Raw genomic sequence first — 18341 nt, forward strand, 5'->3', positions numbered from 1 at the left:
TTTATCGATGAAAATTTCTTCAAACTTGACTGCTTGATGTATGTTCTCAAATCATTGTCCATTTAGAAAATTTATGCAATATTAATTCCTTGTTTTAATTATATTCGTATTCAATAATATGATTGGAAAATGTGGAGTGAGATGCAAGTAAAATAATTTGAGAATAAATAGGACAATTAAAGGTAATTTTGTAAAATATTTTTATGACTTTGTATCTTTAAAAAGCTTTCAATTATTTTATTAATGTATGTGAATATTTAGAAGCGAATCAATAACAGAGAAAGTGGCATATTATCAAACCAATACAATGTTAGTAACACCAGAATTATTGCAATACTGAACTGAATTCTTAGTTAATTGTGTGCGCCCACAATGAACTTAAAATAGTTCCCCTGCCACAACTATTTCTGTATATGTTGCACACAACAAAACCTTACATTAGATGAGGTCACTTAGTTACATAAACCAAATGATATTATAACTAATATAATATTCTATCTATCATAGAACATACATGTAGTTAATCCTCTTTTCTTTTTCGTGGATTAATCCATATAGTTTATCATTTATTAATTTATTTCCAAATTTTTGTTCAAATTAAAATTAAAAAAAAAAACTACTACTTGTTTTACCATAAAGATGAGTATTTGAGTATTTGTACATGAGTTTTTAGCACATACAATACCTACAACAAAGCCAATTCAGGCGCAACCAACTGTAGACTTACTAATTGAAATATGTTTAGCTGAGATTTAATAACACAAGAAACAGTATTAACTTCATACTCATCGCACTGCCATTTGCACAATCTAAATGTTAACGCCCCATCAAGACTAAATTCTAACCAGAGTTTGTCTAAGGCTCCTAAAAATGTGGTCCTCAGAAAAATATAACACCATTGATGAGAAGCTGGAGGGGTCTTGTAAGTACACAAGCTGACGAGATGACACATTACATTACAAAGTTCTCAACTCTAACCTTTCTTAAGTTTTAACCACTAAAGTACCTGCCTTAATTTCAATCACTGTCATCATCATCTGCATAAACAAGAACGACAACAATGTAAACCTTGTGTAAAACTTCGACTGTAGAGAGGTGGACAGAATGCATAAGATAAACAAAAGCTATGTGCACAACAAATATCAAAGTTACTAGAAGATTAGGCCTTGCATACACAAATATACAATAAAAGCACCACTGCACCACCAAACCTATTTTCCGTCAACTATGTGGGTTAGACAAGACTACATTCTCCTATTGTAGAACCAACTCAAATAAAATCTAAATCTTCCACAATGGTTTTGCATGGTTTCTCATAGGGTCTCTACCTCTAGCCACGGGATACTCTCCATTTGATCTATTAACACAACCAAGCCACCTAAGGAAAGATTTTAGCACCTATTTTAGTGCTACCTTGGACATACTTTCTTCCTTTTCTTTTTGGGTATACTCTGACTTAGTTTTCTCCTAATAAATCCGTTCATAATTCCATCCTGGACACACAAGTATCTTTTTGGGGGGTAAAATATCCTCCATAATCAGTAAAGCGTTCACAGCATCTAGGCCTGAAATGACAGGTTCATTTTATGATGCACTGGCATGGCTCACAGCTCATTAAGTTATGCAATTGCCTAGGCCAGATCCATGCAGCTCTCTAATGTGATTCCTATCAAAGCATTTATTTATTTTGAGGACTCCACGAAAAGCATTCAAGAACAGAGATTGCAGAACTTAAGACTCATAAACCAAAGATAAAAATGCAGAGCCAAATCATATATTAAATTACCTTCATTAAATTCATCGCTTTGACTTTCTTCAGCATCACTACTATCTTCCTCCTCTTCATCTTCTTCATCCTCTTCATCATCATCATCTTCATCATCTTTATCATGATCACCAGACTTAGCATCATTGCCATTAGTTTCAACTGGAATCTTGGGCTTTGGAGGAGGAGGTGTGAAGCTTGTCACTGACCTCCTTCTTGAACTCGACACAATATTACTTAAATCAATACCCTCAAGTTCTTTTGCTCTTTCCTTCTTTTTTCTAACTTCCTTGATTTCTATGTTCACAAGAGAGAGAGAAAATATGAGGGTAAAAAAGGTATCAAATGAAAAAAGATGGAATAACATATAGCTGGACCAAATCATATCCAAGGACTAGGCAGTCATTATGTACACTTCAATGCAGAATCCATAAAAATAAAATGAAAAGGCAGAGTACTTAACAAGAAAATGAATTCAACTTTACCTGTGGTACACTGACTTCCACTCCACAGAGAAATTAGAATCAGCATCAAGACAAAAACCAAATGATGCTATTGTGTGAATTGTAAACAATATCCATCGAAAAGACATTCAAACCTAACACTTTCATAATGGTTTCATCTATATGATTTTTTTGGTCTTCATCTACCTTAAACTATTTAGATACCCTATTTAATCAATTGTTCTTATCAGAGCTTGAACATGCTTCCATCAGCTTTTGTACAATATTGTACCAAATGAATAAGGAATCAATCTCCCCAGTTTTGTAAGTTAGCAAGGCAACTTCTGCAGTGATTGTTAGTGTACTATTCCGAACGAATACCGACAATAAGGATGACATTATCATGTGCATAAAAATACATAAAGAAATGGGTTTTCCCTCCCTTCTTAATATTATTTCAGTTACATAGGAGGAGCAAGCACCGACATAGAAGAACAAGAAGAGTGATCTGGAAAACTTAGATGAATCCATCTGAGCGAAAGAGCTATAAACTCATTGCAAGATCCATTCATTTTATTAGCTATCCTATATTATAAATCACTTCAAATAACATTACAAATTTCAACAATAAAGATTAAAACTTAAAAGACAGGTTCATATATTAATAAAGACGTCCAAAACATGTTTGATTAACAATTCAGTTTGCAACTATTAAACCAAGTTAGTTACAGGTGTTGTATATACCATCACGGGGTTAATTTGAATATGGATAGACCGTGACGAATTAAAATCATATTATGCTTACATGCATCAGTTTAGATAACTAGACATGATTAAAACTAGTAAACAGAAGATAAAACCAGCTAAGCATTTAGCTGTTTAGGCTGTAGTGAAGATAAATGAGCAGAGCTATAGCTGAAGCAATAGCTTCTCTTATAAAGTAATAAATGCTTCAATCATTCAGGATATGATATTTACATATATTATCTCAATAATTTAACTCACCCTTTTCAGAAGGATCAGAAGACAATCCTTCTCTAGACAGTATCTCCTCCAACTCCTTGATTAGCTGGGTTTCTCGCTTGTTTTCAGGTGCCTGCTTGATTTTTTTGTAAATTGAAGGAGGCACGCTGTAATAGGACAATAACATCAGCCTATTATCCCCAATAAACAACTAAGATCATAGAATGAAAACAACAAAGGGAAATTACCTCATTCCACATGCTTTAATAACAGATTTTAAGTGCTCCACACGTTTGCCGTACACAGGAGTTGAAACTTCTTTCTTCTGCAGTTGGGAAGAGAAAGATATAGTCCAATCAGATTCGCATCATCCATTTACTCAGTAAAAACTAACACGAAATAAAGAATAATATATGAAGAATAAACTTTGTATAAAATCAGATGGGAAGTACAAGCATGTAGTTAACTTAAGTGAGCAGCTACTAAATTTTGGGATCATAACTACAATACAACAAAGCCTTATCCCACTAGGTGAGGTCGGCTACATAGATCAAACGACGCCATTGAGCTCTAACGTGTTTGGTCCATGTCATGAAGATTCAACAAACTTTTATGTTGGCTTTCAAGGGCCTAACACAACCCTCCTCCTCTATTCAGGATTAGGACTGGCTATGTAACATAGGTGCAGTTCAATTTTGAGATTATAACTGTTCTCTTAAAATATGAAGAGGAATGCTAGAGGACCATCAGAATTTATTGTTTTTAGCCGTCAGTTAGCCACCAATGTTTAAAAATATGGGATAAAGTATGTTATTGGATTACTAGACTAATGGAACTAGACTAAAGAAATTGAGTTGATGGTTAAATGATGGCCAAAAACAACAAATTTTGATAACCCCTTAGCATTTCTCAAAAATTATGCTCTCAATTGTAGAACTTAGAACCAAGAATTCATCACTGCAATCACCATATAAATATTAGTTAGTATGACCTTCGTGAGTTTCTCTCGGGAAGAACGGGACTGATCTTCAGAGTCTCCTCCACTACCTTCTGCATCACTGCTGTCTTCTGAAGCATCTTTAGCTGGCTTGGCCCTTTTCTTACTAGGCAGATTTTTTTCCTCCATGGATCCGCTTCGCTTTTTAGGTTCAGTGGTACTCTGCTTCTTCGCCTTTTTAACCATTTCCTTTCTTGGTTTGACAACTTCCTCATCACTCTCATTATCTGAAGCATCAGAGCTCTCTTCTACACTGCTTAACTTTTTAGTTACTGGGGTATCACCTTTCTTCTTCACTATTTTCTTGGCATTGCTTGAAGGTTTTGAAACTTCTGAAGAATTCAATACCTTCACATTTAACAAAGACTTCTAAGAATCAGACTAGGCATCAATTACATTTAAATTGACAGCATATGAACTTACCTCATCTAGCTGTTGACTAATAAACTTCTTGTAGGCATCAAGAGCAAATTTATCAAGTTTAAGATCTTCTTCCAATAGTCGACGAAGGCTAGCCATTGTGACTTTCCTGAAATTGTGAGTCAAAAGTACAAAAGTTATACCTTAAGAATTAGTAATATTAACCAGAATTAGTTCATGTGAATAAATGTACCGCATGTAAAGACAGGGATAGTATACATGTCATAAAGAGGTCAAAAGGATATATAATTGAAAGAAACCGTAGCATACTCTGAATTAGTCCTGATGTAAGTAGCTCTTTTTCGAAGTGCTTTCTTAATTAGAGTTTCACTTGGAACTACTTTTCCACCATTGTCTTTATCTTCCTTGGTTTCCCTTTTAACTCCCTTCTTTTCTTTTTCTTTAAGTAGACCCAAGACTGGAGAATCTTCCATTTTCTCCTCATCTTCAGGGCAACGATCCTTTGCATCTTCTTTTGATTGGCATTCATCTGTTGATCCTATGGGTTCTTTTGTACTTGCACCTTTCACCCCTGCCTCCCCAGATATCTTTTGGCTATCATCATCACCAACACCTTCTAAGCACTATTCATCACAATGAAGGGAAAAAAAATGACAGATGGTATAAGACAATTTAAGCATTTTTCATCATTTCAAAATTTGAGTCCAAACAGACAACTACATTCTTAAGCAATTTGCAATAATCATCAATGGCAATTAGCATTGAAAATTAAAGAACACACTATTTACCATTTCATTATATTAATCAAAATCTGCTTACATGACCCATTATACTACATAAAAAGCAAATACAGGTATAATTGCTCCACTAGATTTACAAAATAAAGAAATTATTTAATTACAACCAACCATGTTCAAGATTTGACAACATATATACTATTCAAGGTATAGAGACATTTTTTTTCTTGATAAAAAGAGAATTTCATTAAGATGAGGATAAGGATAAATACAAAATGGGGGATAAGGGTTCCTCTATACAAAAGCAAAAACAAAAAATGAGATTTATCTATAAAATATAGCTTTCAATCTCTCAACATGTCCAAGAGGAAAAGTCCCCTATAGAGATCATGAACTTTACACCTACTAGATGCTAGGCATCTGATTCTATCCCCATAAAACATGCTTGTTATAAAATGTCATTGAAGGTACATGCATTACGCTTCAACCAAATAGTCCAGATAGTGGCGAAAACTACACAGTGCCATAATTTCTGCTACCAAACCCAAACTAGTCAATAGAAATTGGTATTAGCTACAGGGCACAGACACAACATTCATCAAAGATGCTAAACAAATTGTTCCATAACAAAACAATTGGCCAATGCAAAAGCATATGTGAATTTGACTCTGAATTTGCCCCATACATAACACACACATCAGGGGAGATAGCCTTATGTGGCCTTTGAACCTGCAACAATTCCTTGGTATTAGTTATGTTAAGCACAGTTGTGCATTCTAAAGATTTGACTTTAGATGGAAAGAAGTTGTGTTCTAGGAGTGAGTAAGAAATTGGAAGAAGGATTACAACTAAAACTACCAAAGGAATCAAGAGACTATATCCTTTAGTCAGGGTTACAAGACAGAAAAATTATCAAGGAGAGATAAGAGAATCAAAATCTTAGAGGATTCCCTGTCATTAAGGTTACGAAAGAAATGGAAGTCCCAAGAGAAACAAGAACCTTGTGCAATGTAAAAAGACTGGAAAAGAGAATTACGCAAATAAGATAAATGATGAATAAGAGGAAAGACCAGGTTTCAAGAGGTATCTTCTATCTAACGGTCTTCCCAAAAGAAATAAGACACATCACCTACCATAAAGGAGAGCAACGGTTTGAAAGCAGAGTATCCTTTCAAAATGAATTTCCAAGGGCTAGAATGAGTAGCAGCATTGGCGTACCAACCATTACTGTCCATACCATATTTACTTTCGATAACTTGATGCCAAAGAGATTGATTCTATGAGAGAGCACCATAGCCATTTCACCACTAGAGTAATGTGGTACGTAGACAATCAAACACACAACACAGCATGTAACAAAAAAGAAATCATGAACTCAAGTAATTGTCATTCTATGCCTTCAGGGATTCTGCGAACTTAGCATCAAATACATTCATGATTCACCACATTATACAAATTAAACATTATAAAGACAAAAAAATTCTTTTGGTCTCGTGACGACCTTCAATAAATTACTGTTCATTTATGTAACATATTAGAAACAGCACTTGATACTCTAATACAAACTAGTTGCTTAGGTGGCCACCTGTCCTTCATAGTTCATATGTCTTATCCCAAGAGGAACTCTCATCGGTCAGTAAAAATCACACATACTAATTTCCTTCCTTCCACCAGAAGGGTTGAACAAGGAACCATTGATAAGAACAACCATACATAGACATCAACAGGGCAAACAAGAGGCAGCCCGGTGCACAAACACGCGTTAATGCAGGGTCCGAGAAAGGGTCGCATCCAAAATGGAGCCAAATATTACTAGAATTATTTTCTATATTTTTCATCATTTGAACAATTTAGTAGAAAAGTCTTGCCATTGTGAAAATTACACTTCTCAATCTGCACTTATTTCTCACAATATTCCAATTAAAATCCATTGCATAAGGATGCAAGATGTCCCACAATAAAGTATGAAGACACAACAAATTACATCTAGTTTGGTTAGAGATGTGACCAGATTTATTAGACATTGAACTGCATGTTTGCTAGATTAATTGAAAATCAGATCACTTATCTCTTATGAATTTTCAACGGTCAGATTAACTTTTTCCATAAAAGAAGAAATTTATTAACAAGTGTTGGATAATACAAAGTGCATGGAGGAATAGAGATCCTCAATAAATAAAAATAAAAATAAAAGCAAAGACAAAATATTGCTTAATATAACACGGTACCTTTACCAAACATTGCTTGATAAATCTCTTATGGACATCCAATGCAAATTCCTCCAACCCCAGGTCCTTCTCAAGCAGTCTACGAACCCCCTCAAATGTCAAAGAACTGCATTAAAAAAGAAAAAAAAAATTGCTCAAATTTCAGATACATCCACAGTCCATTGTGTATATATAAACTCAGATCACAAAATACCTTATTTAGGGAAGATTATGGTTACTCAAACTAATCATATATCTAAACTTTAGTTCAAGGAACACAGAACAACTGATTCAATAGCATTCAATTGTCGTTGGGTTCATGTCATTTAAGACATTCTGCTACCTCTAAGACAGGAGGAGTATAATCTTCTTCCTTAATTGAATTGACACCAAGTCCCCATGTCAGCAAAATCCGACTCAATGAACCATCCGGTAGTTTCAGAATTCAGACTACCAAGGCTTTACTCGTGAGTTGGGATCTTAGAGAATGCTTGATGAGTAGAGCAGAGTCCATTTTACCAACCACCCTTCCGACTCTTTATCTCCAAGATCCCAACTCACAAACACCACCAAAAGGAAACAAGACATGTTTCCATAGACCAAGATTCTCCTTTTGCCCAAATTTTCCTAAACCCTTTGGACTTCGGCAATTCAGAAATGCCAAAAATATATGCCATAATTCCCTTTAATAATGCCTCACTCAAGAGTTTCACACATACAAGCACACACTACTACAACATGGCTAGACCATCCAAAGCCCCAGAAATCATAAACGAACGACAACACAAGCAAGGTTTCTTTCTTCCCAAAATAAAAATCTAGAAATCAAACTTATAAGTGCACATTATTACATTAGAGAGCAAAACGATATACCTACTAAGTAGATTAATTACGAGAGAGAGAGAGAGAGAGAGAGAGAGAGAGAGAGAGAGTACTGACTCTGCTTGTTCCTTGAAGTGAGGAACGCGAGAAAGCATAGCTGTCTCAATTTGGGTCTCAACAATAACAGGTGTCTCAGCCTTGACAACATTCTTCGGAGTTTCAGTCTCCGGTGTTTCCTCTCCCATGATGAAATGTGTATGTATCGGTGTTATTGTGAGATGGGGTTGGTACTTCCTTCAGTTCAGTTCAGGTTCAAACAAAAACCAAAATGAAATCGGCAGGATACCAACTTAGGGCAAATTGCCAAATTCCATTTTATACTCTATTTTTGCCTATGACCGCTCGGGCCTCGCCGCTCATGTTTAATTTTTACAAACAAGAAAAGTTTAGGAATTTAATTTTGAGAAAATAGTTTTCTACCAAAAAAGTCTAATTATATAATATTACATTAACTAGTGTATGTTCGCGTACCTTGTACGGAAAATACATAAAATTATATTAAAAATTTTATTAAAAATTAAATAATATATATAGTAATTATTATTATAAATATTTTATAAAGTTATAATTAAAATCAAATTCTCAAAATTTTTAATATTAAAATATTAAAAATTATTAGTATCTGTCTTAATCAATTTGAGTTTGTTAAATGATTATCTCACTCGTCCACTTAAACAACTATTAGGAGTTAGAATCTCGCCTTGTGTTATAGCAATCCATTGGCTAGTGATAAACCCTTAATAAATGGAGTATCAATACGTGATTAGACTTGGAGGAGTTTTTGAATACGCGGGTACCCAACCCGTCCATACCCGAATGGAAAGGGCAATAACTTGACCTGAGTCGGGGCAGACTCAAGATAGGGTATGGTCGGGTTTAAGGTGTACCCGCTCCGAATATATACATATAAACACTTTTTAGGAATTAGGATTTGCCTCACATCATAGATGATTCATAACTTCAGTCTATACTCTATAGCCATGCAAGATAAACTCAGTCATACTCACCCAAAATCTTCTTCTTCTCGGAATCTTCACAAAAAATCGCATAGCTCCCGTCATATTGTTGCTGAGTCCATCACCGCCTACCTATTCACAACTCCCATCTTCCTTCACAGCCAGGGAGCGACCCACGTTTAATATAGAGGGGGCATTTGCCCCCACAATTTTTTTTAAAAAGGAATTAATACTTATATACATATATACCACTTATTATATTATATTTATCTCAAAATAAAATATAAATAGTTCTTTTGTATTTTATGTTAAAAAATATTTTGTTAAACTTAACACATAATAATAATAATTATATTGTTAAATTTGATTTAGTATGAAAAATAAATAAATACACTCAAAAATAGTAATAGTTAATTATATTATATTAGTTAATTAATTAATAATTAAATTAAAACTTAGTTTTCTAATTAAATACAACTTAAATTATTAGTGATTTTTTAAAAATTGTTTAAGATAAAAAAATATTATCTATGTATTAATATACTGTAATTATTTTGGTTAAAAAATTTATTTATACTATAAAAATTATAATAAGTAGATTTTATAATTAAATATAAGATAATAAAAAATAAAATAATTGTTTAAAAATATATATAAAAAAATAATTAATCATGTTAAAAATAAAAAAAAAGTCCTTATAAATATTTTTTTATTATTTTAAATATTATACTATGTGTATGAAGTTATATTTTTATTAATTTAAATATTATAATAATAATTGTGTGTATATTTCTAGTTTTTATCAATATGTATTAGATAGTTCTAATTTTAAATTTTGAATATATCTAAACCAATTTAGATTGGTCAAGTGATCAACTTAGTCGTCCGCTTAAGTAAGTATATTGAGGGTTCGAATTCTGTCTCGTATATATAGCAACTTGTTGCCGGTCAATTGTAAATTCTTAAATGGAATTCAAATTCATGACGGATTAGTCCTTAACTTGTTGAGTATCATGAAAAGCAAAAAAAATATCTATACCTAAATTTTATTATATTTTTGTCCCCATTAGTAAATTTTTTTGGGTCCATCACAGTTCATAGCTTATGTCATCATCGCTGCTCATTCCGTTACTGTCACTGTTGAGCCCGTCGCCACCTTTCCCCTGTCGAGTCCCTTTTTTCTAGGTAAATTTCCCCTTCTCTCTCTCCCTCCCTCTCTCTCTCTTTCTCTCTTTCATTATGAGTCTGTTAAATTTTTCTGTTCTTCTTCCACAGACTCATCACTTAGTCGCCTTCGCTATGAGCCGAGACGTTGCCGTTGCAGTTTCATCTGAGTCTGTCACCGAATAAAATAGAAATTTTATTCAAGTTAAAAATAGACATGCATGGAATTATTTTTGCATGTAATTTCTGAATTTTCTCATCCAAATTTGATCTATGTGGTTGAGTATTTTAGTATGGAATCATCGTGGTTTTGTTGTGACATTAATGTGATAAAAGTTTCGGTAATTTCATAAATAATATATGAGATAGACCAGATTATTAAAGTAATAAGAGAAATAACATTCAGATTTACGTGTAAAATTTATAAGAGGTTATCTAAAAAAAATATATATTTATAACCCAAGTAGAAGATTGTTAGGAAATTATTATTTCTTAATATGTTTATGAATAATACATATATTAATTATAATCGTAAATTAAGTAATTTCACATTAAATGACTTATATAACGGTGATCTCATTTATTGTCATAAATGTTGAATTAAATAAGTCATTATTACTTTTGATTTGGTTAAATGAGATTAAAATCATAGATACTATTTTATTTGAGTTTTAGAGTTTAATGAGTGTCACACTCAAATATAAATAATAACTTTAGAATTTTGGTCTCTAACACATCAAATTTGCCTTCGTAGCTCTTTTCCCACAGTAAAATTGTGATTCAACCCTATCAAACATACAGAAGATTTTGGTTGACGAAGATCAAAGAATCACAAGAGCCAAGCTCTTTGATTTCAATCATACTCTCGAATGAAGAGACGCTTCTGCGCTCTTAGACAATCTCCAATAGGAAACTCATCATAGTTCCTATTTATGGCCCACCTGTCATAAAAAGTAACTCCACGTCAACTTTTGTATCATAAACAGTAAATAGAAACTCAAAGCATCTCTCTCTTCTCCATCAGGAGGAACTAACTTTAGTCCCTGTTGTGATCCCACTTAATTAATTAATTAAAATACTTAAAATTAATGTAATTAATTTTTTTGAATTATATAAATTTTTAATAATGTAATTTAAATATTTAAATTTAAAAATAATTCACTATTAAAAGATATTAATATTAAATAAATTCATATATAACAATAATACACAATAGATAATTCGGGATTACACTAATTTGTAAAATTATTTAATATAAAGAAAAACATAATTAAACTCTATAATTGACGATAAATATTGTTAAATAATTAAGATAAATTATTAATTAAATAAAAATATCAGTATTTTATATAATTAATTATTATAATTATTATTGAATTATTTATTATTTAATTATTTAATATAACTATTTAATTAATTAATATAACTATTTAATTAATTAACATTTTATATAATTATTTATTTTTTACATAACTTGCCAAATGGCAAGTGTTGATTGGATAATGGGAGTCCCCATTCAGAGGGACTCTCTCTTCTTGAAATTAGTGAGGGAACTCACTTTCAACCTACTCCAACGCTCCAATTCTTCTTTCTCTCTGACACAAGAGTAATTGGACTCCAATTTCCTTCCCGTTCGAGATGTTCTTAGTTATATTTTTTAATGATTTAATATAGATGATCTTGAGGCTGAAAAATTTTAAAATTTTCAGCTAAAATAAAAATTTTATTCAATCAAATGATAATAAATAATTTTATTGAATTAAATTATATTAATGTGATCATTGAATGATAAAGAATGCTAGATAAATAAATAAATAATATTTTAAGAATATAAAAATATTAAATTATCATTTTAATTTACTTTTTTAATCAACGATAATAAATATCTTAAATTAATTAAACTTTTACAAAAATTATACACCTAAAACTATTTCTTTTTTTCAAAAATCTTTTGAAAATACAATGGTTCAATGAGAGGTTGACTATTGAGAATTGAATATAATATTTTTAAATTCATATTTTCAATAAAAAGATGTACTTAGTTCTATCCGTCCTAAATAATTCTATATTCACTATTACTTATCCATCTAAATAATTCTAACATTGATAGAATATTATCTTTAGATGCAAAAAATTTAAAATATATTTATTCTATTTCAAAAATTAATATTCATATTTAACTTAGAATTCCAACAAATATGACAAAAAAAATTATATTTTTTAGTTAAAAAATTAAAGTAAAACATCTATAAATATATTTTTGTGCTTTAGCTTTAGATTTTTCAAAACAATTTGGCAAGTTAATAGAATCAAATCATATTTCTATAACATATATAAAAATGTATGTTACACATAAATAAAAAAAATTAGGTATAGTAAGAACAAATATATAAATTAAAATAAAATTTAGAAAAATAAGAACCAATAAAATATTGAAGGAAAGAAATATAAATAGAAGAAAAATAAAATTATTAGATGGAAGAGAAATAATTTAATAAATTTTATGTGTATATAAAAGAAGAATAAATAGAAGATATACAGTACTTTATTTAATTTAGCAAGATTTATGGGAATAAATACATAGAATAAGAGAATAAAAAATGATAATAAAGAGAAGCTAAACATCTAAATTAATATAAAAAAATAATAATCTATCATAATCTTAATCTTTTAATATAATTAATTATTAATAATATAATTAGTCTATTAAGTAGATGTCATAATAATTATATTACTAATTGAAAAAAAATCAATTTAATCAGAGAAAATTTTTATTAAAAATAGACAATTAAAAATCATCAATGAATAAAAATAAATAAGATATAATACATTAAAGAATAATTTTGGTAGTATAAATAATAAAATTAAATTATTATATACAATTTTTACTTTTTACCTTATTATGATTGAAGTTAATATTAATAGTAAAAAACTAATTTTAAATAGTCCCAATTTGTATTTTACAACATAATTAAAGCACCATTCATAATTTTTTATTTTGTGATTAATCAATATTTTTTAAATTTTTTTGTTAAGTCTTCTGTGTTTTATGATTGATAAATTTTTTTTTACAAAATACAAATTTATGATGAGTTATTACAATCATAATTAATTAAAAAAATCAAGAAAAAAATATAAAAAATAAAATAAAAGATAAAAAAATAGAGTAAATAATTATTTTGAAACTAAAAATTTGTTAATTATGCTAGAAATTCTAAAAATTTGTATCTTATTATATAATCAATTTATTTACTCACTTTAACCTTATTATTCATTTATTGTATCTAAAAAAGTATATAATGTCACACTTATTTTTAAAAAGATGAAACTCTTCAAATACATGGTATAATATATAATTTAAGAATAATAAAATAAAAATATCTAAAATTTTATTATAGTATTTAAAATTTTCAATGAAAATAATACAAAGTGTTTAAATCGACCAAATGAATTCAATAGTTATCATTTGCACATCTTATTTAAATTTGAATCTTAAAATTTACTTTTATCTTTTTTTCTAATATAAATTATTTTTGACAAAAAATAGAGAAAAAAATTTATTAGACCAAAAAAATATTTGATAAAAAAATTATTATAAGGAGATTTATAATTAGAGAAGAAAAGAATAAAACTATTAATAATAATTAAGAAAAAGAAACGAAGCTTATATTAAAGAATGTTAGAAAAGAAATTATAAAGTTCATATTTAATAATAATACTGCTTTAGGCTTCTAGCCTTCGTCTTTGGCCATCTTTGTTTTCTATTCTTTACTTTTTTTTTTTAAATTATCAAGTCATAAAAAAATAAAGAACAATTCAAGAAAACAAAAACAGTAAGATCAATAGTAACTATACAAATCAAAATACATAGGAGAAAAATAAACTATTATATGATAGAATTAATATGAGTATATTTCATCATTAAATAAACAAAGTTAATGCACAACAAAATTACATGTAAAGAGGAAAAAAAAAGAAAAAGAAAAAAGAGTTAAAATATCCAAAGTGATGAAAAGATTATCTTATAAAAGACTATAAAATAATGAACTTCTAACTAAATTAAACTGTACTTATTATTATTAGAAAGGGTAAGAGAGCGCAATAGAGAAAAGGTTTGTGTGTATTCAAGTTGTGTAAAATGATACAATATAGAAGGGTATTTATAGGTGCTAAGAGAATCGAAATAATAAAGACGTAATATCTTATAATAAATATTTAGATATGTTAAATAATGCTAATTGGTCTAATTGATCATAATTATACTCTAACAATTATATTTAATTAATTGATATACATAATATTAAATTGTGTGATACTTAAATATCTCAATTAGTTGATATAATTAATCCACCGTAATGAATTGTATTTAATAAGTTAAAAGAAATAAATCAGGAAACATTCTAAGAAACATGGCACGTCAACTTTATCATTAAGTGCAAAAATTTAATTTTTATATAATAAAATAGATAGATAGATAGATATCTCATTATTCGTTATTTTAACTTATCTATTTTATATTTTTTTATATTTACCACTCAATATATTAAAATATTGTATTTATATATCTAGATAAGAATTATATAGATATTTAATTAAAAGAGTATTTAATTTTTTTAAATATAATAACAGTTTTAATTTCTTTGATTTTCTTTTTACATTTTTTGTGTGTGTGTTTTTTTTTAAATAAAAAGACAAGCCTATAGCAAAAATAGGAAGAGATTGTAGTATTTATTAAAGAGGAAAAAAATATAATTAAAATTCATACATTTAAAATGTATTTAAACTTTGAAAAATGAGATGAGACATGAAAACACAGAGACACTTGACTTCAATAAATCTGTTTACACCATTTAACTCCGTATTTTTTAGCTTTCTGTTTTCTTCTCTTCTATTTCATATGAATTTATCAGTGCCAAATATATATCACATAGAGTCTTTTTTAACTACATCCTAATCCATATATTATCTTTGCTAAACAAAATATAAAAGGAGAAAAAGACAGTAAATAAATTAAAGTTATTATTATTTAAAAAGACAGTAAATATATTAGTATTTTTGTATTTTAAATTAATTAATATCTAAATGAAAGATAACGTTAATTTAAAAAAGTTAAATTAAAATTTACTCAAACATTGATATTTAAATTATAAAAAAATTGATTTTCATATTTTATAAAATATCATACTGGCGGTAATTGTAAATATGACGCTACTTAGAATTAAATAAAGTAACAAAATTAAAACAAATAAAAAAATAAAAAATAACTTAATCTTGTATAAAATTTACCTATAAAATTCTGTACCAAAAAATGAATTTAATTTCAGTATATTAATAATATAAAATATTTTATATAATCATTCAATTCAATTAGATTTATCTATTTAGGTCATTATTGAAAAATAAATTTAAAATACTAACATACAATTACTTTAAATTAAGCAACAATTATCAATACTATATAAGGGAGGGGACACACTATTCCACTAAGAATGATTGTCAAAAAGAATAATTTTTCAATTTTCTATACTAATATTAGAAAGTTTATATAATACTATATAATAATATTATCATTATCAATACTATATGATATCAAAACAAAAAAAATTACCGTGTTAATATAATATTATCAACATTATATAAATCATCTTTGTATTTATTTTTCTGTACGTATATAATATTTAATTAACACATTAAGACATATATAATATTTTGTTAATATAAAGTGATTTACAAATTATTATTAATTCGTATATAATGTATAATTAAATTTAATGAATTCAATTAGAATAAACAATAAATTATTTATTTTATTTCAGACTTTATAAATGAATAAATTAATTAACTAATATAACAAATTATAATTAATGTAGTAAAATTAATTAAGTAATATATATTATAATAAATTATATTAATATTTAAATATCTGATCAAATCAATTAGCTGATATAATTAAGTCATGGTAATAAATTATATTGAATGAGTTAAAATAATTAAATCGGGAAAAAAAAGAGCACCATTGGTCCGATCTCTCTCACCATCTCCTAGATATTGCAACAATTCCCACTCTCCATCACCTTCTTATTCTTCCTCTGGCTTCGTTTCCTCCAGTTCCAGTTTCACCTCTCGCTCCATTACCACCTTCTTTCACACGTGCCAACTTATGCGGTCCCTCCTTTGCGTCGACCTCGTCCGTTTGGTTTTTCCTTGACCGGTCGATTTTTTCGAACCGTTCCATCTCGGTAGCGGCTCGTACCAGTGCTCTGATGACCGTGAAGAGGCAGGGCCAGCAGAATCAGACCTGCATGTGTTCTCCCTACGCACCCTGGCTCCTTCCGGTGCAGCATCCACAAAGAATTCTCTGCCTCATCGCATACCGCAGCGGCACCGTATTCACCGAACCGTCTCAATGCGCGTAAATCTGCGATGATGAACTCGCTCGTTAGGATTCAAGGCATGGAAGGAAATCTCGTGGAAAGAGATCTCGTTCGGTCGCTGGATCTCGCCGCTGCTCCTCTGGGCTCGAGGGAAGTACTCAACGACAGTGGGTTTTGGTTCGAGGCAAGAGCAGAGGAAGGCTTCAGTGGTGAGCCGAGGGAGGAGAAGAGGTTGCGCTGTGACGGTGGCGCTAGGGTAGCGCGAAGAGAGAAGAAGAAAAGGGTTGCGGCGGTGTGATGGCGGATCGGCGTTGTGATGCAGTTTTGGGTGGCTCGCCAGCTTCTGCATCTGCTTCCATTCTTCTTCTGCTTCTGCTTCTATTATGTTGTTGATTTCTGATTATTGTTGTTTCTGGTTGCTTCTACTTCTCTTGATTACATTGTTTCATTGTTGTTGTTCTGCTCCTGCTCCTCTCTTTTTCCTATTTCTGCTTGATTACATTGTTGATTCATTGTTGTTGTTATTGTTGTTGTTGTTCTGCTCCTGCTTTTGTTTCTGCTCCTGTTTCTGCTCCTGCTTCTGCTTGATTACATTGTTGATTCAATGTTGATTTATTGTTGTTGTTGCTTGTGCTTGTGCTTGTGCTAGTGCTTGATTTTGGGGAAGAAGAGGAAGTGATATTTTGGTTTTAAAACTAAGTTAAACCTTCGGAGCATTTTGTAGCGAAAAAAAGACCGAAAATAAAATAAATTTTCGGCCTCTACGTTAGGGACTAAAATCATACTTATCCCTAATGATAACTTTAAAATTTATAATTTTTTACATAAAGTTTTTAATTCTCACCGCCGTACCGCTACTGTCCGTCCGCCGCCTCTTCTTCTTCTTCTTCTTCTTCTTCTTTTTCTTCTTCTTCTTCTTTTTCTTCTTCTGCCATACCCGCCGCACCACCGCCCGCCGCAGCCTCCCCTACTTCACCACCGCCAGCGAGCATCCCTGCTTCCCCTCCCTCAATCCCTGTCACAGAAGGAATCAGAGCTTACCGCCGCCCGTTCCCCTCCCTCCAGCCCCTTCCTGTCATGCCCAGACCGCCTGTGCTCCACCACTGCCTCCCCTATCTCCTCTTTTCTGTTTTCTATTTTCATAATTCAGGTTATTATTTTGTTGATTTTAAATTTTTGTTTGTTGATTTTAGGTTATTGAATTGCTGAAAGTTGCTGCTGAATTGTTATTGTTGTTGTTGAATTAGCTTAGATTTGATAGAATTAGCTTAGATTCTGTTAATGGTTAATTATATACAAGATCCATGGTTGTTGTTGTTCTTCTTCTGCATCTGGTTGTTGTTGTTGCTATTCTTCCGCTTCTGGTTGAGCTTGTTGTTATCCATTGTTGCATGTTTTTGTTTCTGTATTTGCGGATCTGCTTCTGCTGCTGTTGGTTAATGTTGAGGAAGAAGATGGGTGTTGAGGAAGAA

At 30.2% G+C, this 18341-nt stretch overlaps 1 protein-coding gene and 1 pseudogene across 1 annotated transcript; one reads left to right on the forward strand and one right to left on the reverse strand.

The window, feature by feature from the left end:
• Positions 1 to 603: 603 nt before the first annotated feature.
• Positions 604 to 8677, reverse strand: LOC107469831 (uncharacterized). Its single transcript, XM_016089211.3, has 9 exons — positions 8433 to 8677; positions 7515 to 7620; positions 4859 to 5172; positions 4592 to 4697; positions 4163 to 4516; positions 3420 to 3496; positions 3214 to 3338; positions 1787 to 2062; positions 604 to 1037 (listed from the first exon to the last, which is right to left on the reverse strand). The coding sequence occupies exons 1-9, from the start codon at positions 8558 to 8560 to the stop codon at positions 1018 to 1020; spliced, it is 1506 nt and encodes a 501-aa protein (XP_015944697.1). The 5' UTR covers positions 8561 to 8677; the 3' UTR covers positions 604 to 1017.
• On the forward strand, positions 8594 to 17167 carry LOC107469829 (uncharacterized; annotated as a pseudogene).
• The last annotated feature ends 1174 nt before the right edge of the window (positions 17168 to 18341 follow it).

The sequence above is a fragment of the Arachis duranensis genome, chromosome 10 (assembly GCF_000817695.3).
Source record: "Arachis duranensis cultivar V14167 chromosome 10, aradu.V14167.gnm2.J7QH, whole genome shotgun sequence".
Classification (NCBI taxonomy): Eukaryota; Viridiplantae; Streptophyta; class Magnoliopsida; order Fabales; family Fabaceae; genus Arachis; species Arachis duranensis.